Raw genomic sequence first — 27,483 nt, forward strand, 5'->3', positions numbered from 1 at the left:
TTCCATAAAACAAACAAATAAAAAGGTTTTTTTTACCTGTTTTTTTCAACCTTGAGGCAAATCACATCTGATGATGAATATAGTTTTATTTGGGAATTAAGTGTCTGTTCGTCAGGAACGAGATGTATCTTGCTCTTCTGGTGATTTTCTTGCACTGTAAGTTTAATAACTAAATATCTAGGTGTGTACATGCCTTTTCAGTTTGCTTGATTTTATTGTTGGGGTTTTGTAGTGCTTCCCTTTACTGTCCATCAATCTGTAAGCCTTGAAATGACCTTTTTTTTTTTCCTCTCTAGATTCGCAACTTTACGCTCAGAGGAGAGGTAAGTTATGATTTTGCATGAAATATTGAAAGAAGTAATTAATTCTTCACTTGTTAGTGTACATCCATAATGGAGTTTAGATGGATTTGATGTAGTATAAGTTGGAGGAAAATCTGGCCATGTAAAAATAAAATATAGTACTTGTTGGTGTTTCTTTGTACAGTATTGAAATGAGAAATGTGCTACCCATATTTTAGTAATCATTTTGGTGAAATTCTGGAGTACTGTTTGACTAAAGCATACAATAGAACAGCTAGGAAGGGAAATTTAGTTGTTAGGCTTTTGTTTTTGTCTTTAAACAAAATTTCCTCATCACCCCAGAGCAAGAAGGTAGTATAAAAATATAGAACAGAAACTGTGGGTTCTCTCTGGAGTATTTGCTTTTTATTTTGCCTGTAAAAGCATGTCTGAGCAGAGTACAGAACTTCTGTCATGAATGGAAAGCGTTTAATTTTTATGTTATCTCCTTGCTGGGCCCCAGCACTTACATGCTACATCCTTCCTTTTTTTTTCCATCACTTCAGGGAAATGGATGTTTTTTTTTGCCAGGTAGTCTATTCACATGCAAAAAAAAAAAAAACACTTTTTTTGTATCTATTATGTACCCAAAGTTCTCTCAGACAAGGTTAATGTATAAGTAGCTGGTAAGTGGACATGGCAAAGGACTTCTCTAAACAGTGGAAAATTTTCCTAATCCAGTAGGATCTAATCCAAGTCTCTCATAAAAATCCTGAGCAAGATAGGCAGATCCCTGTAAGATGTATGTTCTAGGGAGAGAGAAAATAAAATTGTAAATGTTTCTCTATGCTTCTTCACCTAACTGTAAATTTTAAAAATATAACAACATTTTAATAATTTTTATGCTATAAAATTCTTCTGTTTCCTTCTTAAAGTAGTTTTTTAATATGAATATTAATTTCAGGACTAACAAGTCTAAATTGTAGGAGACTTTATATATGTTCAGTTTATGTTTTCATTTAAACTAAATGAAAGCTTTGCTTTTGTGTATGATCAGTAAGGATTTAATATGACTGCCCACACAGTGAAGATAAGTGTATAAATGTTGGTTTGCAGAAGTGGAAAGCAAGTATCTTCCATCATGCTCCAGTTGTCCTGAAATAGAGATTTAAAATTCTCCCAGGCTTGTGTGTTATGTGTTTAAAATTGAATTTGCTGAAAGAGGTAACTGTAGCCCTTATCTGAGATAAGAAACACTGGGATAACTCCAGCAATTTCCGCTAATTGTTTTGAGATTAAATAGAACTCCATAGGTTTATGGTTTATTTAGATAAGTAGAATTTGAAGTTTTGTCTACCTCAGGTCTCCAGGCAATAAGATTTGGAAACAAGAAACCATGAGGAAAAAAGGAAAACCTCGCAGTCAGCTGCAAAACAATTTAAGCATCCTTAGTGTCTTTCAGGAATTTGGTGGATTTGGCCATGAGCATCTAGATCTTAATTTTTCAAAATTTTGCTTGTCTAGGATAGAAGAGGGCTACTGCAATTACCAAAAAGAATGACTGAGACACATTAAAGCTAATTTTAATTGGCATAGGCTTCAGGTGTGTGTGCTTTCTGAACACAATGTGATTCTGTATGTTTAATAACTCTCAGTAGAATTCTTTTATACTATGTATTATTTTATACTTGTCTACTTTCCCCCTTGAATCTGTCTACATTTTTGCTGGAAATAGTTGGAAGCTTGGAGCATGAATGTTAAAGGTAGATTTTTACACATGCTAGCCTTGATTTATATGCCTGGGCATCCCCATATGGCCACTGTTAGAGACAATTCTGGACTAGATGTATTCTTAGTCTGAACTGTTCTTAGATGTGATTCTTGATCCTTCAAGTTGATCTTCGTAGCTGGAGCTTTTTTTTTTTTTTTTTTTTTTTTTTTTTTTTTTTTCTCCACTTAGAAGCAATAGGAATCCACTGAGTGTGGCCAGTAGAAGGACCAGAGCTACTGAATTCGGGGAGTGCTGCAGTCCCATGGCTCACAACATTCGTTGCTTAGTGATGAAACTGGTAGCCACTCAATGATTCTGTCAGGCCCCCAGGATGCACAGTGTGTGCTGAGATGACCACCCTTTGCCTCTGGTGTATCTATGTGGTGGCTGGGGGAGCTGCTACCAGTGTCACCATCTGTGAGATCTGACCTGTAGCACAAAGAGCCTGGTAGACAGCCTGGTAGGATACAATTAATTGTTTTTAGTGATTAAAATGCTTGAGATAATATGCTCGATTAATTGAAAATAAATGTAACTTTTTTATTTTCTTCATCAAGTGTTTACTATCAACATGGTTGAAATCAAGGCTCAGCCATCTGCCAAAGTAAAGAATGGAGCTCCATTGTCAATCATCTGCCATGCTGATATTAGCAAAAAAAATGATTTCCAGCTGAGGCATAATTTTACAATTTTTAAGAATGGCAAGCTTGTGCTCACGATCTCATCAGATAAGAGAGAGGCGCGATATGGAATACCCATGGCTAGATCTTCAGATACGGGGGACTATGAGTGTACTGTGGAAGCAGCTGGGAAGATGAAATCTAGCAACTCTTTACACGTCTGGGTAACAGGTGAGTGAGTATTCCTTGAACACATGGTTGTGTTTGAAAAAAAAAAGTCATGCACCTTTGTTCTTGCAAATTATTTCTATCTGTTCATTAGTGTAAATTACTTACATAATCATCAGAGAATAGTATCTCTTTTATGATTATGCAGCGATCTGTTTCTTCATGTGTTCTCAGGGATGACCAAGCCAATACTGACTGCTGAGAAAGAAGATGTTTTAGAGGGTGAAGTTGTGAAATTACGTTGTGAACTGCCAGAAGAAGAACCTCCTTTAAATTTTGTTTTCCGGAAGATAAAGATGAATTCAACACCTAAAGAAAAACATGTAACTGAACTATATAGAAATTTTTCCACTACAGAATTTTCCGTTGAAGATGGAGATAATATTTTATATTTTGATTGCTTTGGTAGGAGATATGTAAATCTTGAACTTGAAACCTCAGAACCCAGTAACAGAACACTCGTTACAGTCAAGGGTAAGTGTTTACTTTTTTTTTTTTTTTGCTTATCAAAATTAAAAAGGTTGGATCATGACTTTTTAATGTATTCTCTTGCAGAGCCATTTATAAAACCTACTCTGAATGCCAAGCCCTCAAGCAATATTACAGAAGGAGACAGAATGCAGATTGAGTGCTCAACAGTGGTAGCCCGAATACGTGGCATTGAAATCATACTCCAGAAAAACAAAACAATACTGAACAGTGTAGAAGATGAGAGGCTTTTGAGATATTCTACAGTAGCTACTGTAGAGGATAGTGGTGAATATCTGTGTAAGGTGGAGCAAGGGAGAGCATCTAAAACCACCAAGCTCAATGTTGTTGTGGCAGGTAATTCTTCTGTTCATTTTAGGTTTGACTCTGAAGTGGCATTTAGGTTTGGTAAGATTTGGTATATTTCTGAAGTTTACATCCAGACCTGAGTAAATTTTCCCTAAGTTAAAGGATGTTTGCATTTACGTTTCTGATTTTTGTCTGCCACTGATAATTCACAATTAAAACAATATTTTCAAATAACATGTGTGAGAAGTGGCTTTCAGAAAATTGCAAAGTTTCTCTTTTCCCTGAAAATATAATCATGTCAAGATATGATTTTGGTTCTCTCGTGGTTGATTTTACTTAATTCTGTATGCTTTAGGTAGGTAGTTGTATTCTTTTATGCTCAAATTGAGTGAATTTGTTCTCTTTCTGTTTTGCAGAGTTATTTCCCAAGCCAGTACTGACTGCTTCAGCATTTAGGGTGGATGAACATAAGGAACTAACGTTGAGTTGCAGCATTAGCGGTTTTCGGAAAGCTAACTTCTCTATATTAAGGAGAAATTCAAATGGAGACCTCCAATGGTTGAAAAATTCTAGAAACTTAACGATGAGAGTTTATGTGAATAACAGTGGATCTTATATCTGTAGAGCTGAAGTAAAAGGAATCGTCAAGGAGAGCAAGCCTGTAAGGATAAATGTTTATGGTGAGTTGATATGGAGGTTTAGAGCCCAATGTGAGGGGGGGGGAAAAGGAAGCCATAGGATATAAATTAAATTAATTTGTTGGAGAATCAATCCTTAGTCCATAAACTAACGTGTTATTTATTAGCATTTGTAATCTTATTTTCTGTGCAATATGCTTGTAGTCTTTAACTGTAGAAGATTTGATATGTCCTGATCTAATCAGGTCAGATTTTTCTAGGGCTGGCCTGAAGAGGAATAAAGTTAGTAAGTCTTCCCTTCTGTCTGCTCCCCTCCGTTCTGCTAGGAGGCAGACAACTCTCATGTCATTACAATTCCCAAGAAATGGTAATGTTCTTCAAACGTCTTGTTCATCAGTTTGATCTGACACTGTGTCAGTGTCTGCCCCCACTGAACACCCAGACAGAAGGCCCTGAGAGCTAGAGGTCATTGGGATGGCTCTGCTCCAGGAGAACTGAGGTCTTTGCTGCCAATAAAACTCCCTTCCCCTAGCTGCCCTGACCAGCACTAACTATCAACACCCTAATTCCCTTCTTCCTCATGGAGCATAAAAGTAAGTTCTGAGGCTGGTAAAGCAGGATTGAGTTGTGGTTGATGGTGCTGCAGACATGCAAATCCCTGGTTAGGCTCTGCACGATCCATCTCATAGGAAATGTAAGTAATGCTACTTTGCTTGCATATTTTTTCGCTGTACAGATTTAGTGCTTGGGTCAAAAGTAGCTCTGAAGTTTGAATCATCCACAACTGGGTCGTTGATTTGTTTCTTTTCCTTTACACTTTCCCCATCTTGTCTTTCGGTCCAATTCCTGTGTTTCGTGTAAGTGTTTTTGCTTTGTTCAAGTCATCCCTCTGCTTCTGTTCTATCAATAAGCAACACCTCTCCGTATAGGTAGGCTGTGGAAACTAGCTAACTATTAAGTTTGTATGATATATTTTTAAAAATTGTATGTTTCGGCCCTATGCAGTGGAATTGGTGATTTTTTTTTTAATTATTTATTTTTTCTTCCCACTTTAGCTCCAGTCTCTAAGCCAACTCTTTCAGTTGTCAGTGGTTTACCAGAGGTAGTGTTAGGGAAGCCTCTGTGGTTAATCTGTCGTTCTGTGATGGGAACTCCTCCAATAACATTCACATTCTACAAAGAAAATAAAGTTCAGAAAATAGTAGTTAATGACACGTATGCAACATTCTTGGATGAAAACATTGGAAGAAATGACAAAGGAGGATACAAATGTGACGCTAAAAATCACCACTCCAGTGGTACGAAAGCTAGCAATATTCTAAACATCACAGTGATAGGTAAGTCTGTTTGATCCTTCTTTTTGTTTGACGTTAGTTGTTGATTTTTGAAAGTGTTTATAGCATCAAATGGTGGACTGAGCAAGATGGATGTGAAATCTGCATGAAAGTTTTTTTTCAAGTGAATTAAAAATAACTCACTTGAAAATATGTTGGAATCTGCTTTGCTTACTATTTGTCCCTGATGTGAAACTTCTGATAGTAATCTGGATCAAGTTAATGACAACTGAAATTATGTTAATGCAAGGTAGTTTTTTTTGGGAAAATATAGCTTAATCTTGAGTATTTGAAAATCTGAAAGATATTAGGTGTTTTCATTAAAATGATGAAGCAAATATCAATTCAATAGCAAGCCATGTGAGACTGGTGTAAGGACTGATAAGTCCTGTTTTGGGCTCTGGTGAGCCAACCTCCTGCAGAATCATGCTCTTCTGAGGTGGTTTCTGCGAATTCTTTTTATTCTGCCCCTTTCTGGGGACAGGATTTGGAACAAACAAACAAGAACTCTCTGATGGATAAGTCCTGTCACGGTCATGGGATCAGTCCTAGTAACCAACATCTTACATCTAAATCTTAGCTTCCTATCTAATACAAACACATCTTTCATCAGTAGCCCTTTTTTTTTCTGTTTTTTAAATCATCTTTAACTTTCTAATTCTGTTTCTATACAGTGTAACCTTAGTGATTTCTCTTTTCTATCTGTCTTGCGTTATTTGTCCCCTTGCCTCATTCACATTTATAAACTTTCCAGATAAATCTTATTTAGTGATTTTTGGCAAAACATTTCCTTCATATTCTAAACATTTAGGAAAGCTACTAACATTCTACATATCTTGCATCATAAAAAGACTTAACAGTATATACGTTTTTTCATATGTCATTATACATGCTGATACACATCTGCTCATCTAGCTATGTATACATTAATATACTTAATTTGTAGAACTGCAAACCTAAAAAGTGTATTTTAGCTATTCATATTCTTACAGCGTATTAAAATGCAAGCTAGCTTCTCTCATTTTGTTTGTTATAACTTGTAACCCTTTAGAATTTTTGGCTTGCTTAGGCTCAAAAATTTGATCCAATATGTGTTATGTTAAATGTCATACATTAAATGTTACAGAACAGATAAAATACAATTAGTAAAAAAAAAAAAAAAGCACAACTCTAACTATGTAAGTAGAACTACATAAATTGAGCTGTAATTAAATGCACCACTGAACTGTTGGATCTGGTATTTCTGGAAATAACTTAGATTGTTTCTAGGTTGGAGCCTGAGGGGGATCCACAGACGTTTAAGAAAATATACTGGTTTGACTGTTATGAGAATTGAAGTAGTTTACTTTTGTGTTTGCTTAGTTTGTTTATAGTGCCTTTGTAATTCTGGGTATAAAAATATTTATTAGATAATACTCTCTGGCAAAGACGGTTCAAACACATCAGCACTATGTGTTCAGTCTCTGTTGAGCAAGGAAATCTCACATTAAAGCAAGTATTTCTACAGTAAAGTATTCTGTCTTCAAAGTCGCTTTCCATAGTGCTGACACTTGTTTTCTTTGTCTCTTCTGTAGTACCAACCAGGAATGCCAGCTTGGGCAGCAATCCCTATGGGGAAGTGGAAGATGGCAGTGGCACTGTTTTCCTCTGTTCTGTGAAAGAAGGATCATGGCCAATCCACTTCAAGATTTTTAAAAAAACTGATCGGGAAGACCTTGTATATGAAACAAGTGAGAACGCAGACAGAATCTTGTGGCACAAGGAAGTAATGAAAAGAGAGGATACAGGAACATATTACTGCATTGCTTCTAATCGAGCTAATGTGGATGTGAAGAGCCAACCAATAACCATCAGTGGTAAGTTAATTTTATGATACGCTGCATGCTCTGTTGTCGTGGCAGGTGAGGGCTGTGTTATTTGGGATGTTAGTGAGTGTACCTCCCTCACGGGTTTTCCTTCAGCCGCTGGCAGACGAAGCATCGTTTATAAGCAAAGATTTCTCACTTGCATAGAACAGTTTCAGAGATGCTCAAAAGGCAAAGAAGGCAAATGCAGAAGCTAAAAACAACTGTTTGTTGTTCTGAGAAATTGTCTGTCACAAGGGAAAGGCTCACTAGTGAATTTTGTGTGCAAGTCCTCATTAAAGTTCTCCCTCAGCACTTAAGAAGGCCTGTTTGTAGTAAAGTGAAAGCCTGCTACTGAACATACTTGTAAACATGTCTTTCTTATTTCCAGTCATCTTAGCGGCTTGGCAGAAAGGAATCATTGCTGCATTTGTCCTAATACCTATTGCAGGAGCAATAGCTCTCACTTTATGGTGGTTCTTGGTTAAGAAGAAAACGGGTAATAAATCATTCTTTTTGATTTCTTTGGTGATGAATGCATTATAGCTAAAGCCTTGCATTTGCTTCAGAAGCAAAGGCCTGTTGAGGATGAAACTTCAGGAGATGTATTTAAATACCATTTCAGAAAGCAGCAGAATCTAATATTTGAGGTGGCCCAGGTTAAGCCACAGGCATGATGATGCTTTCCAGCTATCCTGAACAAAGGGAGAACATTTAGCCAACAGTGCTGGAATGGCACTTGTAGAAGAAAAAGTTATTGTAGCTTGGCCAAAATTCCACTGTTCGGATGTGGGCCCAGACTGGAGTTCAGTAAATGGGACCTGAGTGTTTTTTTTTTTTTTTTCTCCTTGAATCAGTGTGGAGCTATGATGATTTGTTTTGATTTGGGGTTCCAATTCAAGGATAATTGAGCTAATTCTCCAGTTCTTACGAGGCAAACTTAAGATAGCTTTTTCTCTCTGCTGTCAAATACAATTTAAGTTTTTGTTGTTGCTGTTAATGTACTCTTTGAATTTTATTCTTTCAGAAAATAAGCAAATTAGCTTTAAATGTTCATCCTGAGATATGTGGTGTGTTGCAAAATATTAGGGAATGTTTTCAGTATCTGGGCATCCCAGACTGCTTAAATTAACTTATCTGTGTTTGGAAAGTTGAGATCATAGCTTCCTTGCAAGAGACATTTCAGGAACCTGAGTGTTTCAGGGAGATAAGATTAATTACCTAGTATTCTGTGTCCTGTATACGAGTGCCAATAGAAAGTACTCTGACTTGGGTAGATAATAATAACTTTGTTTGCGTTTTCATCTTTTAAATTCTTTTACTTATGCAGTATATTAATAGCAACTCTTATTTTACTTTGTCAAGCTAAAAGACCGTCCATGGAGATGTCCAGGTAAGATGTCTTGCTTTCTGATAATGCTGAGATATTTCTGTTTAGAGGACCAGTGGCCTTCCTCCAGATTAATTTACTTTATTATGGCACACACGAATATATTTTATCATGACACACACCTGCAGACAATAGATGATTGTAGTTGTGTGCTTCATACGCCACCTGCAAACTTACATCAACAGGATGAGGAAATATTCTAAAAATAGAAAAAGATCAGCTAAGAGGGGTAGAGGAATGTCAGACCTACATCTGAACACATTCAGATATAGAAGTAAAACTCAGAAGCCTTCAAGCAGAGTAATGTTAGAGGGGCGACTTTTGAACTTAAGATTTGCTTGTGCTTTTCTTAAAGCTGAAGGCAAAATTTTCATTAATTTAAATAGTTAAAGAGGTATGGTAGTCAGCATAGATAATGACTGAACTTTGCATAGCATCATACTGTTTTTACCAATTGCATGTTTTGGATAATTATATCAAATTTTATTGGCTTTTCAGATCTGCCTTTGGTACAAACCTGACAAGTGAAAAACTGACAAGAGAGAACAATGATGGAGACTATTATTCTGGTAGGATATTTTCCTGAAGACTATTAATGAGTTGTCTGGATTAAGAAACACTAATTTGAAATTTTTTACTTGCATGATTGTGGTTCGAACAGGGGCCATTTTTGGGAGGAATGCATAGGAATGCCAATAACATTCTCCCACTTATCACCTGGCATATTGTTGCTGTATAGCTTTTTTATGAGCATATCTTGCACAAAGATTAGTTTATGAATCTGCTTAGTCACTTCTATCAAGCAGTTAGTTACCAACATTACAGATGGAGAAACCATAGTAAAAGAAAATTGCTTGTTTTTGAGAGTTTTAAGAGCCACAAGAAAATTATTTCAGAGAGGAAAAAGAGAAGATGTGGCATCTGGTCCTATGTACTGGCCCCACAATATAGGTATATTAACTTGCCACTAGTTGGCACCTTTTATTCCACTATCTCAATACACTTTAAAGATAGCTGCATGTGTTTAGAACACCTGATATGAACAGTGTATCTTATTTTTATTTAGCTGATCATTTGCAAAAGTCACACTCCTCCCATCTGTGTTATATAACTGTCTTGGATGTGATGCTAAGCACAGAATTTCTCATATAAGCATTGTGAAGTAAGAGTAGCAGCTTTGTTTTAAGCTGGAGATGTGCAACTCATAGATTTGATTGGCTAAAATAAGTATTCTGGCAGTTCAATTTTTGCTTGAATATTTTAGGATCAAGCTACATTGAAGATGGTGAAAATCACATGAAGTCAACAGATGAAAATAAAGGTAACTGCATTATTTTTAAACAGTAGATTTAAAAATAGCTTATGAATGGAAATTGTGGTCTTTCTGATGGTAGTAATCAAGATTTGAAAGTTCAGTCCCTTCTTGTTCTCTGATGGTGAGGAAAACACTATTCTTTGAGTCTAGTTCTGTTTCCTCACATGCAAAATGACAATGACATGACCCCTTTCCCACTGCATTATGAAGTATAACTAGTTGTGCTGGGTTTGAGGCCATCTGGTGAAGAACAATATAAAAATACTTATGGAGCTCAAAATTTTCAGTTCTATATGGCATATATTCAGCACTTGTTTTTCTAAAGTATAATACCTACAGACTTTTGCATTTTTTGTTTCTCGTCTTCATACCTGTAGGTCTTGAAATGTTTAAACTTTAAACCTATAATAATCCACCATAAAATCTGAATAAAATTACCTGCAGAATGCCAGGAGACACTACATAGACTAATATAGATATAATCATTAAAATGTGCCATAAAGTATTGCATTGTCTAGTATATTGTATTCTGAAGGACTAGTGTTTAAGATATTTAGTTAAAGAATAGTATTTGCATATGTGGGTATTATCATCTGAAAGCACACTTTCTCTCAAATGCTTTTGTTTTATACTGCTATGAAAGTGCTCTGATGGGTTAGATGCAATTTCTAATGACTTAGAATACAGGTTGACTTGGTTTTCTCTTCAACTATGCATCAAAAGGTAGCTGGGAATGCATTGGTGTAACAGAAATTCAGATTAATCCTAAATTAATCCAGATTACAGAGCTGGATTCCTGCATATACTTGTATGGAACATAGTAGGAAATAAATGGCAGGAATCTGCATTTCATAATTTGTGCTGCAGCTCTGAGTGTACAAGGCAGCACTGTATCACAAAACTAAGAGAAAGGAGCTGTGCTAAGTGAATTTTACAGGAAAGTTTGGAAACAAATTATATAAACAGTAGCTCAATGGCTTTTTTTTCCCCCTCCATTGTATCTTACCTGTTTCAAATTAAATGGGCTCTGCTCTAATGATCTGTGTCATAAATAATCATCAATCCTGACCAGCTATGGATTGGGCAACTTCATTAAAACCAGCTAAATTGTTGCAGATTTCTGCCAGATGTGAAAACCAAGGCTATTGTTGTACCTCCAAAAATAATAGTATCTGTTCCTGCATTTGTGTACTTTTTACTTCAACAAGCAAGAGGAAAGAGCCTACATTTGGTTCATGGTTATCCCACTGTGGTCTAAGTAGGTCAAATTAGAACAGGAGAGTGTCTTAAATGCACACGTTGGAAACATAGAAACTTAAGGCTGTGCTGGTTCTCCAGGATCATTGCTGTTTTAGGAAGTATGCCCTTTAAACTTTGTTTATAACTAATATGGCTTCTTAAAAAAGTTTTTTTGTTGTTTTGATGTTTTCTTGTCTATCACCAGTACTATTGATAGGCTGCTTATTGGCAAAGCAGAACTTGAGATGATGAGGTGAGGGAGACCATGGAAGACTCAGGAAAGGCTTTAAATGTGAATAGAGAATAGGAAGTGTCCTGCCACAGCAGCTAGGGAAAAAAGAAGAAAAAGTAATTTCAAGGAGAGAAAAATGAGAGAGCAGGGAGAGAAAAGATACAGAGAAATTAGAGCAGGATATGGAAATATCCCTCATAATGCCCTGCTTCTTATTGTGCCACTTTTGAAGGTGCTGTATAGAAAGTAAGAGTTCAGGCACAACTTGCTTATCATACAGTTTCAGAAATGTTTCTTGACTTGGTCTGCTGCCTCTCTGATAGGGATGAGCCTCAGGCTTGGGTGGACCTCACACCTCTTATGAGAATAACTCAAAACTGCCATAAGAAGGGCTTGATCCTGCACCTACCAAAATTAATAAGGACTTGCCTGTTAATTTCAGTGGTAGCAGGATCACAGCCACAACTCAAACATGCAGTACTACAAAGAAATATCTTCTTGGTATTTTTGGGGCAGGACCTGACCTTGAGAGTGCTGAGGTGGAGTACACTGAAGTTGAAGTATCAACGCTTGATCCTCACAGAGGTAATAAACTATTTGGCCTCTATGATTATATTTTGTGAGCATCTCTGGACTCGTTCCTGTTTCCTGACACTAGTCTGCTACTGGCATCTGTGGGAGTTAGAACAGGTTGTTGCGTGTGCATCACAGTTTCATGTGTCCTTAATTTACATGATGCTGTGGCAACTGTGCTGTTGTTCAGTGCAGCCCTTCTTCCCTGTGACCCGCTTGTGCACCTGCCTTTCCCTTCTGCAGGAGATCTGTGCAAGGCAGGACTCCCTGCTGGAGCTGTGGCTGTGAGCAGAAGGCAGCCCTGTCAGCTTCATTTTATGGAATCCAAATTAATTAATAGGCATTTGAAGATGTCCACAGGATAGAACAGAGGAGTTTCTTCTCTTTATAAAGGAACTGGTTGAAGAGTCAAAGCTGTGATCCACTGTGATGAAGAAGTAGGAAAGAAAAGAGTGGTTTTAGCCTCAGTCTGAAGAGTGCTGGAACCTATCCTGAATTTTGTGGCACATTAATTAAGTAAATGATGAGAATATTGATGCCCAGATAACTTTGGTCTCTGGCTGTCACAGTAGCTACAGTGACAGAGCTCTTAGCATGAGTCTGAAGTACATCTCTCTGCAACCTTGAAGGAGGAACATTCACTGAAATTTATTCTAAACACCTGAATCCACGTTTCAATCATCTTCTGTCATCCAGAGAGCCATGAGCATTATGCTCTTGTGCTGAAAGCTGTTAAATCATTCAGCAATTTTCAAAAAAGGTTTGAATAGCTCAGTGAATAAAACCCATGAGAGAGATTTCTCCTATGCCCTAGCTTCTCTGTTCTAGCTGGATGAGAAGCGGATGGGGGAAGATACAGGCAAATTTACTGTTTCCTTGTCGGAAGGGACACTCATTTATTTGAGACCAAAGGCATTCTTCTTTCGCTAGTAATACAGACATTTGGGCAAGCGTACTTGCTGTTCAAGGTTGGCAACAAAGTTCTTCTAGAACAGCTAATTTTCCTGTTCTTCCGTTTTCTCATAAATAGGTGTCTTTCATCCTAGCGGTTTCCCTGTATTCTTAGCATGCTGTCTGTCCACTCTCTGCACTTAGATACCAAATGGGACTAATACGTTTGCTGGTTGTTTTACATGTTTCTCAGTGCGTGGTCTGCTGTACAAAGGTGCAGATGTGCTAGCATTTGAGAAATGGAGATCACTATATTAAATGCATGATCAACATCTTTAAAAAAAAGTCTATTTGTCTTGTTCCTGATATGATGCTGTAGCAGTATAATGGACTGAGTTTAATGCTATATAGATTTCCTTTATAGCTGAATCCAATTAAAATGGGCAAAACACTTTTTTTAAAAGAAAATGTGTAAATGAGAACAGATGATGTAACTCTATGAGGACTCAGCAGACATATGAGATGTTCAGTACATAACTTGGTTCTGTAAGACTGTACTGAGCTTCAGAAATATTGAGGTGTTAAAGCTCCCCCAGTCTATTTCTTGAGGTGTACCCAGGACTCCATACAGAGACTCTGTTCCTAACAAAAATGGTTATCTTTTTAAAGTGAAATTGAATAAAAAGATGACACAATGATTTAGACCCTTTATTGTTAATGCAAGAAAAAAGAGAGGCCTTTGCTAAAGTAAAATCAGGAAATATCACTAAAGTGAGAAGGGAGAAACTGCTAATCATGGGTGAGTAAGAATATGTTCCTTCTTTTACTTTTATAGCTGATTAGTCATCTGCAGGGCGGCAACATTATAAAGTCAGCAGGGACAAATGTCAAATCATCCAAGTCATTTATCCTAGCACATTTTTTCCAGTGCTGGGACAACTTTTGGAATGTTAACCAAAAAAAAAAAAAAAAAAAAAGGATAGAGGTATAATAAGTGAACTTAATGAAAAAGAAAAGCAAGCTAAGGAAACACCTCCCACCAAGTCTTTCTACAAAATCAACAGGAGTAGCAGGAGTGGATTTAGGGCTGTAATTGGCTAGAGAAATGTGCTACTAACAAAATGAGCTACTTGTTAAAATTGTGAAAAGACTGCATGTGACTCCACTGGAAATCAGACTGATTGTTTAAGCAATATTGCGTGGCATATGAAATGTATTTCAAGAGCTTCAGACTTTTTTTGTCCCCTCCCCCCCAAGGAAAGTTGATGCCAAAATTGCAAGGTTACAAGGTCTTAGTTTTTCAGCTCTTTGGCCAAGACTCAGCCCCTTTCCTACCATGAGAAGTGTCTGTAGTTGTGATGCTTGGTATGAAAACTGTGCGGAGAGGTTTTCATGGATATCAGGAAAAAAGGAAGACCTTTTGGTTTTCATGACATAGACATGAGCTTATTTTCAACTCCAAGTGTCCAAAAAATGAAAGGCTAAGATTAGCACTGTGTGTGTATCCCAGCTCTGTCCTTGGAGGCATGAATCTTCTCTGCCTGCTTTTTTTTCTTACTTTCTATCATTCCACAAGCTGCCTTTGCCTTCCCCCGTGATATGTCCATATGATCTAAATGCACTAATAGAAGAGTCTGATATGATGAGGAAATGAGGAGACCCATCCTAGAAAGTGCATAGATAGAAACCATGCAGTGTGAAATCAGATCACTCTTCAGACACTTCAGAAAGAATAGCAAATCACATCATTTTTGTGACCATACTATTTAATTAGGCGGTTACCGTAATGGAGTGTAGTACTCAAATTTACAGATATCCTTGGGCCTACGATTCCTAAATCCTCAAAACAAATAGCAGCAGCTCTTTTAAATCATGCAGAGGACTTTGTTTCTAGTGTAAAATGTTTCTGTAAAACTCAAGTACTGTCAATTTGAGGAGTTTATTAGAATGCTAGAGTCAAATTTAGGAAGGGAAGTCTATTTTGACTATCACTTCCATAGCCAGGAAAAGACATCTGTATCAGAATCATACAGAGGGGCTCTGCGGGAGAGGAGCGTAGGTGCTTTTTCATACAGCCTGCATAGGTACCTGCTTCCTCTCAAAGTAAAATGAGGTGTTCTGTTGGTTTAAGGAGATTTTTGTAAGGCAGACAAACAAACAAAAAGAACAGGAAAAAAAAAAAAGAAGAAAATAAATTGATTCTGTGCTAATACATTTTCCAGCTCCTGTACAGAAGGCGACTGAAACAGTTTATAGTGAAATCAGAAAAGCTAATAATGGTAAGTAAGCTAGTGAAAATTAAACACATAAAGGAAGCATTTGCACAGAGATAAAGGGTAGATTTGTGAGTGACTAGTATAGAAGACAAACGCCATAAAAAGAGATCCAAGTCACACAGGAACATCCTGAGAGCAGCTAAGAAATCACTGTTGTCAATGAATTGTGCAACATCTTTCTCACTGTCTAAACCACTGATCCTCAAGGCAGTGAGGTTAACATTTGTAACATCTATTTCACTAGCCCATTCTTACTGAGCCTGCTGTGTAGTTTGGCTCTACTTCTATATCTGAACATGTCCTGGTGGGGATTATGGTAGAGTGCTGTCCTCTGACTCAAACCCATCTTCAGCAGTTAATGAAGAACACTTTTCCTTTCACTCTACCTCTCTTAGTTGAGCATTCTTGCCACTGTTATAAAATATTACACTGCTTTTGAACATACCTCTAGCAAATATCCCTAAAGCTCCCAATAACAAACTAAAAAAACTTAAAGCAATAAAATCACTTCAGCAGTGGATTAGTTGCTTGTTTTAAGCATCACAAATAGTCTCCAACTGTGTGTGCTGGCCATACTAACCCTTCTCAGATCCTGAATTTAACAAAGACTTTTGTATGTGGACATGAGCAGCTTACTGGCAATTACTGGCAATTACATGTTTTGCCAGTAATGGGTTCAGAGACAGTTTGTTAAAGACTAAATCAAAGAATTATCTTTCCTCTCTTTGTATTAGGAAATCTAGATCTGTAAATACTAGGGCTGTAACTGGTCAATTTTCCTCTCCGTTCCTCATCCATCTTATCAAGTGGCTTCGTACAATGTTCAGTTTTTCTTCTTCATGTGTTGCCATATTTCTAATTAATATGGGATTTCCTACCCCCTCCAACACAGTATTCTGATTGTAAGGAATCCTTCCTGGCATCTCAAGATGCTTTACAAAAGATTGCATAATATTCCCTTGTGAGGAATTATAAGGCAGTTCTATCTCCATTTTACAGCTGAATAAACAGAGAGATTAGGTCGTTTGTTTCAGACATGCGTTTAGACAGTGACAACACTGGGAACAGAATTTCAGAATCCTGACTTCTAGCTTGCTGCTAAACCTATAGTTTGCAGGCAGTTCCACAGCCTTGCAGAGAATGCAGCACATCTGGGCTCTTCGTGTAGGATTGCCTGGCAGCATCACGAAGAAAAAGCAGCTCCCTTGAGGGCTAATGAGCTGATGTTCTGAAAGGTTTTCTGGAGAGTGTGGGCCGGATCTGTAACGGGCTTCACAAACTGGTTGCATAGTCCATTTATTTCTGCCAAGGGGAATTGCTGAATACTATGCCTTTCAGCAAAACAAACAGTTTTATATACTAGAAGGCTGTGTAGTGAGTTCTAGCGTAAGATCAAGGGTGGTGCAGTGGAGCTATAATTTAAAGCACTTAAGGTGGGAACTGCACGATTGAAAGACTAGGCTGAATTAACCAGATCATATGCAAACACCCCTTAATCTTGCAGTCCACCTGCTCTTTTATACGTAACATTCTACAGTTTAAGTTATGCTTGGAAACATAGTTAGCAGTTTATTATTTTAATCACGTCTGTTTTTCCTGACTGATGCACAGGAAAAGTGTTTCAAATAGATAAGCAGTGCATCACATTGCAATGAGGTCGCTTTGGATAGCTACATTACATTCTATTTAAATGTAATATTTACTTTGGTTTTGGTAGGCTGAGTGATGAGAAGGTAGCAAAGTACAGCCGCAATGGAGGATCCCTGAAAAATAGATATATCTTTCATAAATTAATGTAGGTGCATTAAAACCCAATTCTGAAAAATGACAAATTTTACGAGTGGGCACAGGAAGTGTTTTATCTCTCTGATGTTCTCTAGGTTTGATTATCTTTGTGAGATTTTTGGTGTCAGAAAGTGTAATCTGTGTCAGGAAGTCAATGGTTGGGATATAGGTGTCCTCTGGGGGAAACACATGAATTGGGGGATTCATGTTGGCTATACTGTTTGAAGGATGTAACACCTAAGACCTATGTAACATTTTAATATTACATACAGGTCACATCTGTGGTTTGGTTTTTGTAATTAGAATTAATTGAGTGCTTCATAAGCCATTATGACTTTTCAGGAAGCTGCCTGTGCATATCAGGAATCATGTCCATTAGAGAGGAAGCTGAAGAGCTGTCAGTAGTTGTTATGGCTGATGCAATTTTTGTAACTTAGCCAAAATATTCTTTCTCTCCCTTTTTATGACCACTACCACTGCACTCCTCAACAAGGCTGATGCCATCTCAATAACCAAATTATCTTGGATTTTGATCTCCACAGCTGTCACTCCTCCTTACCCTAACTCATGGGTCCCTCGTGTAGATAATCCTCTGGCCTTTCCACAGTGCCCTTGGCAGTGTGCTGGGCACCTACTATAGTCTCTGGAAGCAACTCATACGGGTGAATTTGCACTTATGGTGAATGGTAATTTAATTCAACGAAATAAGATCTGGTGTTTGTCAAGTTGATCCAGGTATTGGTTTAAAATTTCTCTAGATCAATAGGCTGTTACTTTAGCATTTTACAGAAAATATCTAAAGCTTCAAGTCTCAGTCCCAAATCCAACCTTGCATCAGCTACGCATCCAAATGGCAGCCTGGGGAATGAGCGCATTTGGTACGTGCCACCCCCTTGTACCTGCCCTTGTACCTCTGTCTAGCAGTTCCCCACCCCATCAGGATGAACTACTTTAAAGTGCTGTTTTTGTCAGCTCATTCTTAGAGTCATTGTTTTTTGTTCAGAACAGAGACAGTTTGAGACATAAGCAAAACAATTAATTATCTCAATCAGCAGCCTGCCAGAAGGCAAAATGCCCAGGGCCTTTCTGCCTGCTCTGCCCTGCTGGAATCCTGGCAGCCTGGGCTGCGGGGACTGTTCCCGAGGGAGAGGCCATGGTGAGGGCTGCTCCAAGCGTGGAGGCTCCCCTGGGCACAGGATTTACTTCCATCACGTCTGTGAGCCTCGCAATAGGGATGAGAAAACCAGGCATCTCCATCCTGTGTTTTCTTTTTTCCTCTTTGCCTCAGCCCCACCCCTTCCTCGGGCACTGGAAGGGGTAGCTCAGTTCATGCAGCTGATACTAGAGCCAATTCTGGGTCGCAGATTTCCCTATGTTTTTCAAGGCACTTCTTGTGGAAACCAGTGGCTGAGCACATCCTCATGTCTTCGGTTAGCTCTGCTTTTGTTCTGCATCAAAGTTCACAGAAGCCAGTGGTGGGTTTTGTACTGATTTTGATGTGCACTGAGTTGAACTCAGTGCCTTACTGCAAGAAAACTGCTCTCTATTCTTAGTTTCTCATCAGGAAAAGGGAAATCTAGCAAACAAAATGCAGAACCTTTATGCTGCTAAGTCTGGAAAAATGAACTGGTCGCTTGAAGGTAACTGCAGTGGCGAGACAGGAAATTCCAAAAATCCTACTGCAACCAACAATGTACTATGGAAAAATAAATATATCCCAGTGGAAAGAGGCATGAGAAATCCCCGTTACATTCAGTAGTTTGGAACAAACTATTAGAAATCAGCTCCAGTAATCAGGAAATCTACTCAAATACTTTCCTGCTCCTGGGCCCCAGCTTAGCACCTCTGTACTCAGCCAGAAGTTCCCACTGAAAGCCTTTTCCAGCCTGAAGGAGGCTCACAGGATTTGGGGTTCATTACGCTCTTCAGAATTTAGCCCTTAAGAACACATTTTAAATAATCTTTCTATCCTCTGAAATAAAATTGCTGTGTATCTTGTTATTTCAAGACGTGTTCTGTACCAAAGCCTAGATCCGTGAGACGTTGATTCCAGAGCCAAAGGCTGACCATAACTTCAGCAAAAAATCAGGCCAAGTCATATGGCTTCAGTAAGACACAAATATGCAGGGAGCTTCTGCCCTTGCTTGAACCCAAAATGCAAAGCAGAAGTGTGTGTGTGTGCCCTGTGCAAGATACTGTTCCCAATCTTCCTGCCAAGATTCCCTGTCTGTTGGAAGCTACTGCTCCTATGAAAGCCTTGGCAGAATGTAGTGCTTGCCTGCAGTTCAGCTTCTTCAGCTGATAGTCCAGCTTTCCCCAGTGCTAAAGATGTTTGAGATGGATTGTGAGTTGCAGCTGCCGCATATAGTCTGTGTTGAAGTGTGTGTGTGTGTTTGTGTGTGTGTATATATATATAAATATCTCTATATACAGTATTTTTTTTCTGTGCATACATATTAAAAAAAAAAAAAAAACTGTATCAGTGGAGCAGGGCAAGGCAGAGGAGAGACGAGCATCTTACTGCTGCCATATGATGCATCAGAAGAAAACAGTATCTATTTGGGCTTCTTGAGGAATATCTACTTGAAATCCAATCATTTCCTCGAGCTTTACTGATCCCAGGTTCCAGTAGCTGCCACTAGGAAAATACATAACGAAGCCACATGGGCTGGCATTCATTCCTTACAGAAAATCCATTTATTGTATTCCTTTTTGAAAGTATATTCTTTGAATTTAAAACCTCATCAACTGTGAAAGCAAAGCAGTAACAAGAATTTAAATCCAGCAGGAATCCATAAAAGTACCTATCTTATTATACTTGGTAATCTTTTAGAAGTCACCAGTGCTGGAAATTAAGATCTTTTATTGCTCTAGTTCCTTTAACATAACATTTAAATCCTAGTTTGTGATTGCTATAGAATAAAACTTGATTTTTTTTCTGTGAAAGACTAGAATCTAGCATATCTCCATTTCCCTGTTTTTGTTAATAGAGGGAATGCCAGGTTTCATTGCTCCCTCTGTTCCCTTTCATTGCAGTAAAATCAGTTCAGTTTGAGTAAAAGATACTGCATGCTTGCAACAGGAAGAAAAAGTAGATTGTGAAAAGATTGGCTTGGCAGAGAATCCGCAACGGCAGCATCCAGCTGTCACTGTGCCTTTGTTAGAGGATATTCGCAGACCTATCTGGTTGGTACCTTTTTAAAACCATAAGGCAATTTAGCAGCATCTTCAAAGGACACAGTGTGAGACCTTCTCCTGGCAGTGACGTGACACTTGGCTAGAAAGTCACATTATTTTGATTTGGGGTGACAGATTACCTGGAGGTGGGATATCTGTTATTGTGACCAAGTAGCTTTGGAGTTATAAACATCCCGTTGTTTGAAGTTTGGAATTTATACAAAATTTCTCATTTCCTCCTTCCTGTGAGCACAATGCATGGTGACATAGGCCTAAACGGTGGCCTGTTAATACCTCATTTCATAAACCTACACATGCAGTTTTGTCTACTCAAGTCATGCTTTGGTGTAGCAGTGGGTTACTAGCATCTTTGTTCAGTGCCGTCTTCCTTCAAGGCACAAAAATCTTTTACATCTTTCCTATGTAACTTTATTTTGTTTCTTAACAAAGTTGCCAAACAACTTTGGGATAAAATCCATGCTGAAATTAATGTTATGTACCTATAGTGTAATGGGCTGTAGGCACGTGATTTTTTCACTGCTTTGCTGGACTGAACCTTGTGAGCAGCCCTGTTTCGAAGGTGCTTCGTAGCTTGTGGTGATCGGTACCTTCTGGTTGTCTCTGCATTTCAGAAGTCGCAGCCTGACTCTATGCTGTGACTCTGTGTTGATGATGCTGCTTTCACTGAAGCAGAATCATAACCTGATGTGATAAAAATGCTGATGTTATGAACTTTGTGAGCTTAACGATGCAAAAAATACGCACGGATGTAATCATAAAGGAGAGAGACGTTAGTGCTGTTAACTGTTAGATTCACCTTTGTTCAGTTTCCTTATGACTTACTGGCCATCGAGGGATTTTCTAGACCTTTATTTAGGTCTCTTTACAGTTTTTACTAGCCATAACAACATGTAGTGTTTTTTTATAATATTTTTTATTTGACAATTTCAAAGCACTATTCAAACGTTATTTAAAAAAGTGTTCTGATGACATTAGATACATTTCCTTGACACAGCCTCTCTCCACTGAATTTGATATACTCCCCAAGCAAACAGCCTCCAGGATTCAGTGCTTGCTTCTATCATGTGTGAAACAACAGGCCACACAAAAAGAGCGCTTTGAACTCCGTCCTCTTCTGAAAGAGCAGTTACTTTCCTTATGTCTCTAAATTGTCTTAATATTAGAGGCAAAGAAACATTTATGTTTTAGTATCTGAAGGTATTATTTGGAACTTCTAAACAGCTAATTTAATTCTAAAAATAAGTTTAAGGTCCATTTTTGAAGATTAATGGTCCTAAATGGAAAGACATCCCACTGGCTTTCAGACCTTCACTGGGGACAAGCATCTCTTGATTAATCAGACATCAGGTGTCTTCATGGGATCGTATTTTTCTCTGAAAATTGTACTGTACACCGGATTTCTGCAACACATTATTTTCCTGGCAAGTACTTGGAAAAGGAAGTATAATGCTCATGAGAACTTGCCTCTAAAAGGAAGATTCTTTTTTTGTCTGGTAACAGTTTGTGCTCTCAGTAGAGGCTATTAACACTGCAGAGACTTTTGCTCGAAGCCGTAATCAGGAGGGCTGTAAAATGTTCTTCTGTTCAAGATGGTCTTTGAAGTGACTAGTCCTAGCCATGGACTTGCAGTAGGGCATTCTGCAGTGGGCTGTTTCACAATTTATGAATTTTATTTTATTTTGCAGGTTCTGTGGAAAACAGGCATTCTGTAAGTATGCATTTAATGTGAGCAACTAAAGATAGAAACTGTTCATCTAATGAAATAACATTTAAGTCTTGCCATGTTTCCCATTTGTTGCTCACAACCTTTACGGGTAGCAATTGGGCAGCCCCTTCAAATATGCTCTTTCTAAACAGACTTTCAGTGATGCATTTGTAGTGTGGGGTAGCATTAAAAGTCATGGAATTGACTGGTATTTGATGGCACTGGTATAGGAGGTAGGTGACAAATACAGATCTTTTGATAATTTGTATGGTAGAGAGCTGCACAGTTTAGGATATGTATCACAGATGTTTCACTGCCAGCACGGCCCAGGGTTGGGCATGGCTGAAGCTGAATCATTCAAGAGTCAGTTCTGAGAGCCTGTTAAGCTGGTTAACACTTAGCTGGGGGCAGAGAGCTGCCGTTCCCAGACTTCTCTCTGAAAAAATCAGTAGTGTGCTTCATGCTAACGAGTCTCCTCAATTGTTCATGTGTGAACAGCTTTATAGAGCTAAAAAAAAATCATAGAAAATAATCTATTTATAGCACAAGAGAAAAAAAAAAGGCGAATGCCTTAAATGAGCTTTTCCTCTACACTCAAGAAATCTGAGAGGCAAGGAACATAAGTTTCTAGAGAACTTTCATAAAAGTTAGAGAAGTTACGTAGCCCAGCCTCAGACCAGGCAGGCAGTGTGTTTTCTTGCCATCGACTTTGGAACATGTACTTAAGAAAAGAGAGAGACTCATAAATAAGACTCACAATAGCACAGCCTACGTCAGTTTATGGCATCCATTTGAGTTTTGAAAAGCTCCATCAGCACTCACATCCCCATGGGATAAAAATGCAGCCCATTGTATTATTTACAGACATTGGCAGTGCACTGAAGGTCACATATTGTGTTACGATAAACAGACATACATTAACAGGCCAGTAGGGTTTATAATGTCATTGTCTCTCTTAGTTTAAAGGTTTGTTTTTATTCTTTGCTCTCAATTCTCTAAAACTAAGTCAAGCTAACTCTCCTCTGGTTATGCCTCCTTCTTAGTTATTGCTCATGTACTTAATGTAGTAATTGCTCCTTTATTATTATTATTAGTGCTTCCAAAGGCATGGCAAAAACATTTCCCCTCTTCTGACTCTTGAATGCTTACTTCTATTCCCAATAAAATCTGTGACAAAAAGCAGCACCGTTCTTTGCTCTCTAGATAAGTGATTGTAGTGGAGTGGGATTGGACAGATAAATTTCTTCATAGATTTTTCCATCCTCCCATTTGCTTGTCAGCACCTTTTAGGCAATGCTGATGAGCACAGAAGAGGCAGGGAGTTATAAAGGTGGTTTCTATCATTGTGTTGCAGTTGTTTCCTTCTGTAACTCATTTTCTCTCAGTGCTTAACTCAGGTGTACAGCAGAGCTTTGGACCAAATGAGAGGGAGTTGTTGATCCTACTCATCAAAAGGAAAGAGCCCCTCTAAACTGATCAAGTGGCTTAAATTTCCTCCCCAGCTGTTCTGCTCCTTTACAACAAATGAAGTATTTGGCTCAGTGCTTTGGGAGTTGCTTTAGATCTGTGCTTTACATCTCTAATTTGCGAGTGGAGAGAGGCCCTCAGGCACTGGGCTCATCGGTAATGGCATGAGATGCTGGTGGCTGCAGCAGCCTCCCAGACAAGAGGCCTGTAGAATTTTTCTTCCTCAGAGGCAGGAGGATATGCAGCTGTTTTACTTGGCATTAGCTCCTGCTGCCCTTTTCTCTCTCTAAATTAAAGTAAAAGTGTGGGTCCCACTCCTCAGATAATATTAACTTACTCCATTCTGCCTTGATCCTCCAGCTGTCACAGGCAAAACAGAGTACTGCACTACGGAAGAGAAAGATGAAGAAAATCATTTTAATGAGCACTAGCCCTGCTCTGTCTATTTGCCTCTAAGTAGCTTCTGTCAGAATAAATATAATCCAGCATGGAAACTAAAGAACTCTGTTCCATCTCCACAGTGCGACCAAGATCAAATTGAGCTCAGGGCTTTTAATAAAGCCTGTGTGCTGGGGTTATTGTTGTGTTAACAATAATTGTTGTATTATACAGACCCACTGGAAGTGTTTGAATGTATTATGTTAAGAAGGGCGGTGGTGTGTTAGAAAAATATATTATCTGTTCAAGTATCTGTTTAAATTGTATAAAAGCCTAGTAGCAATATGGGGCCTAATTTGCAGTGCAGAATAACTTGAACCTGAATGCCAGGCATTTAGATTTCAGGACATTTAGAAATTAGCCCAAATCTTTGGTTTGGAGGTTCCTTCCCTCTTTCTCGTCTGTTTTAGGAATTTGTGTCTTAAATGCCATCCATAGGAAGTATTTGCAAAAGAAATGAATTGCTTAGAGAGGAACTGGGAGGAGGTTTCCTTCCTGAAATCAGAGCTGGCAATCTGTCTAAGCTATTTAATGGTCTCAGTTTCTGAAAACATATTGAAGGAAATATCTTAACAACGAGATAGCCACTTTGCCAAATACTGATTGGTATTGTGTTGCATTTACCTCAGCGGTACATTCTGACTTCATATCTCCTCCTCCCCTGCTACCTCTTAGATGTGTTTGTTTGTTTGTTTGATTTTGTTCTAGAGCATATGTGGCCAGGCAGTCTTGGTCAGGACACAGTGTACTTTTAGCTGCCTTTTTGTACCGCCTCAGAATGTACCCTCTGAGATAGAAACTTGTCCAATTTCAAACCATGTGCAGAAATGTCTCTTTTTTTCAGGTACTCTCTCTCTGTCATCTTTACCAAGTTATCCCAAAAGCATTTTATAAATTCTCAGTGGTAAAATAATTGCTTCACTCTTTGCCAGCAAAATGCAGCCAGCTCTGAAGTGGGACCTGGCATCTGTTTAACTGTGCATAGAAACATGGCACAATAGCTTCAGAAGGGAAATGAAGACGAAGGATGTGTCCATTTAATATTGTGGCGGGATTTCAGGAAGTCAGGATATGAAAAACAAGGTGATCCTCTGAAATAAACACTGAATTATAAACCAGGAATTCCTGCCTCTGAGTCATGGGGCAAATCCTTGGGGGTAAGTACACAAAAGGAATTAGGCGCCTCGGTGCTGACAGATTAAACTATTAGGTTAGAGGCCGCCATGTACCCTTAGCAGACTTTTGAAGGAGGACGACTTGCTTTGGCAGACGAGGTCAGGAAAGACTTGACAGTTGCTAATCCTCAGTGGACAGAATTATTTCTGTCTTGTAATGTGAAGTCTGGGAATTTTCCTTAGCATCTCCTACCGATTAGCGTAGATTTCTCTGCCATCTGCGCGTTGCCTTTTGTGGTTCTCAGTGCCGGGTTTCTGTTACCCGCTGTGTATTGAATAGAGGCTATAATCTAAGGAGTGGATTCGTGTAGAAACATGATGCCTGTCGGATGCTGCGTTGCTGACAGTTTGGATACCCCAGGTGCTTCTTGAGGAAAGGTTTTTCCTAGGTTGTAGAACTGAAGCTGGGAGCTTAATTGTGCATTTTGCATCAGTTGGTAAAGAAGGGGCCTTTCAGGTATTTTAGGTGCCAGCAGTTCTCACAAGAATCCACATTTCATCAGTAAGTGGCCAGTTACAAATGTTGATGTCTAACTGTGTTGCAGTCCAGTCTGGAATTGTTAATCCAAATCTCCCACTGTCTTGTGTCCTTTTTCATCCAATGAAGCTGTGAGTTTTTATTAGCTCATTGCACAGTGCTCTAAGGAATATGTTATTATATTTAAAGTTTTTATATTGAAGGCAGGAGAGGATAGAGGGACATTTATATTCATACTTATTCTTTTTTGGTCTTGTTGTCAACAGAGAATACAAGGGCCTCCTGATGCTACTTAGACAGCCATCTCAAACACTGACTGGCAGAAGAACAAATCAAGATGGAAGATGTTGCAGCTGTTTAAAAAGCTCTGTTTATGAGTATGCCAGGCTCTTCTTTTCAAAGTTTATTTCCTCAGGGGGGTCAATGGAAATGTTCCTAATGCATTTAATGGAAAAAAATAAAAAATAAATAAAAAATTCTCATAGGAAAGTGGCTCTGGAAACCACTGACCTAGCTTCCCATCTTTAATTTCTCCTGCTAATGCAATTTTGTCTTTTTAGCCTCCAGTTGATCATGCTCTGAGGAAATAGAAGGGGAATCTACAGCTAAAGAAATACATATCTACAGTGCAGTAACTACTGTGATGCTAGATATTGAGGCTTGCTTTAAACTAGTTAATTTGGTTATTAATAGCACACTGCTGTGGCGGAAGAGAGCTCAGCCCAGCCTGGCCAGCCATGTGCTTTGACTCGATTTTGCAGCTTGTGCTGAGCTCCCTGTGCTGCAGCAGCTGGACTGCTACAAGTTTTGGAGCCAGCTAATTTATAGCTAGCTTGGATGTTACACTGCAGCAATGGGTCTAATGGAAGAGCAAGCTCTGGGATCTCTAAAAACTTGAACAACTGTTCAAAGATTCAGTACTTTACCAAATGCTTCTATCAGTAGAGGTACAAATATCCTTGTTCTTTGCTGAATTGTTTTCCCCCTCTAAAAATTCTAGTGCTTTTTCGTTTTCTTTTTTGTTGGTTGGTTGGTTGGTTTGTGATGGTTCTTCGAGGAATAACTGCCCATCACATTTATTTTGGATAATGCGAAATACAGATATTTGGTGAGTAGATATATGATACCCAGGTCAATGAGTTTGTGCCTGAAAATCCTGTTATGTACCCATATTAATTTGATATTTAGGAGAGATCCAAAGTTGTACTTGCATCTAGTTTGGAGCTTAATTTCTATCCTGTTTCTCTTTATCACGATAAAACACTATTATGGCTTTTGAAGATCACATTCAATCCAACAGTGCTGGGATGCTATTTCAAGTTAGGGGTTCAGTAAAACTGGGTATAAATTTCAGGCTAGAGAGGATCCACTTCTAAACCTGGATCTAATTATGTTCATCTCAGCCGCATTGGTTTTCATAAAATAGAAAACCAAAAAGTACTGTCCCCAACCCTTCAACCAATTGGTCTTTGACCAATTTATCTCCTTTTCTTACTGCAGATTAAATTACTACAAGATCTGGGTCACAAGTAAGAAGGTTCTCATTTTAATTAGCAATTAATGAAAGAGAGGATATGGATTTGTATATACATATATAGTTATTGCTTTGTGCATTGCATCAAAGGCACAAAAAGAACAAGAAATACAAAAGGGTTTTCTATCCTCATTCCAAACACATTTAGTTTTTCCAGTTACTGGCTAATCTCTTTAATTTATTGTTCCCTATGAAAATGTTGTTTGTATTGTAAATCTTTCATAAGTTACTTCACAGTGCTCTTCTGTTGGCAAATGTTCATTCTAGCATCCCATCAGTGTCCATACAAATGTG

The 27,483-nt window shown here is 38.4% G+C and overlaps 1 protein-coding gene across 1 annotated transcript; it reads left to right on the plus strand.

The window, feature by feature from the left end:
- On the plus strand, positions 1–26,625 carry PECAM1 (platelet and endothelial cell adhesion molecule 1). Its single transcript, XM_088537879.1, has 15 exons — positions 1–156; positions 297–323; positions 2,610–2,903; positions 3,075–3,374; positions 3,456–3,725; positions 4,094–4,357; positions 5,371–5,652; positions 7,224–7,505; positions 7,885–7,992; positions 8,859–8,886; positions 9,382–9,452; positions 10,148–10,204; positions 12,186–12,254; positions 15,356–15,412; positions 25,922–26,625. Exons 1-15 carry the CDS (start codon positions 123–125, stop codon positions 25,939–25,941), a joined length of 2,163 nt encoding a protein of 720 aa, XP_088394005.1. The 5' UTR covers positions 1–122; the 3' UTR covers positions 25,942–26,625.
- The last annotated feature ends 858 nt before the right edge of the window (positions 26,626–27,483 follow it).

The sequence above is a fragment of the Tinamus guttatus genome, unplaced genomic scaffold (assembly GCF_059628265.1).
Source record: "Tinamus guttatus ecotype Peru unplaced genomic scaffold, ASM5962826v1 Tinamus_guttatus_pri_ptg000045l, whole genome shotgun sequence".
Classification (NCBI taxonomy): Eukaryota; Metazoa; Chordata; class Aves; order Tinamiformes; family Tinamidae; genus Tinamus; species Tinamus guttatus.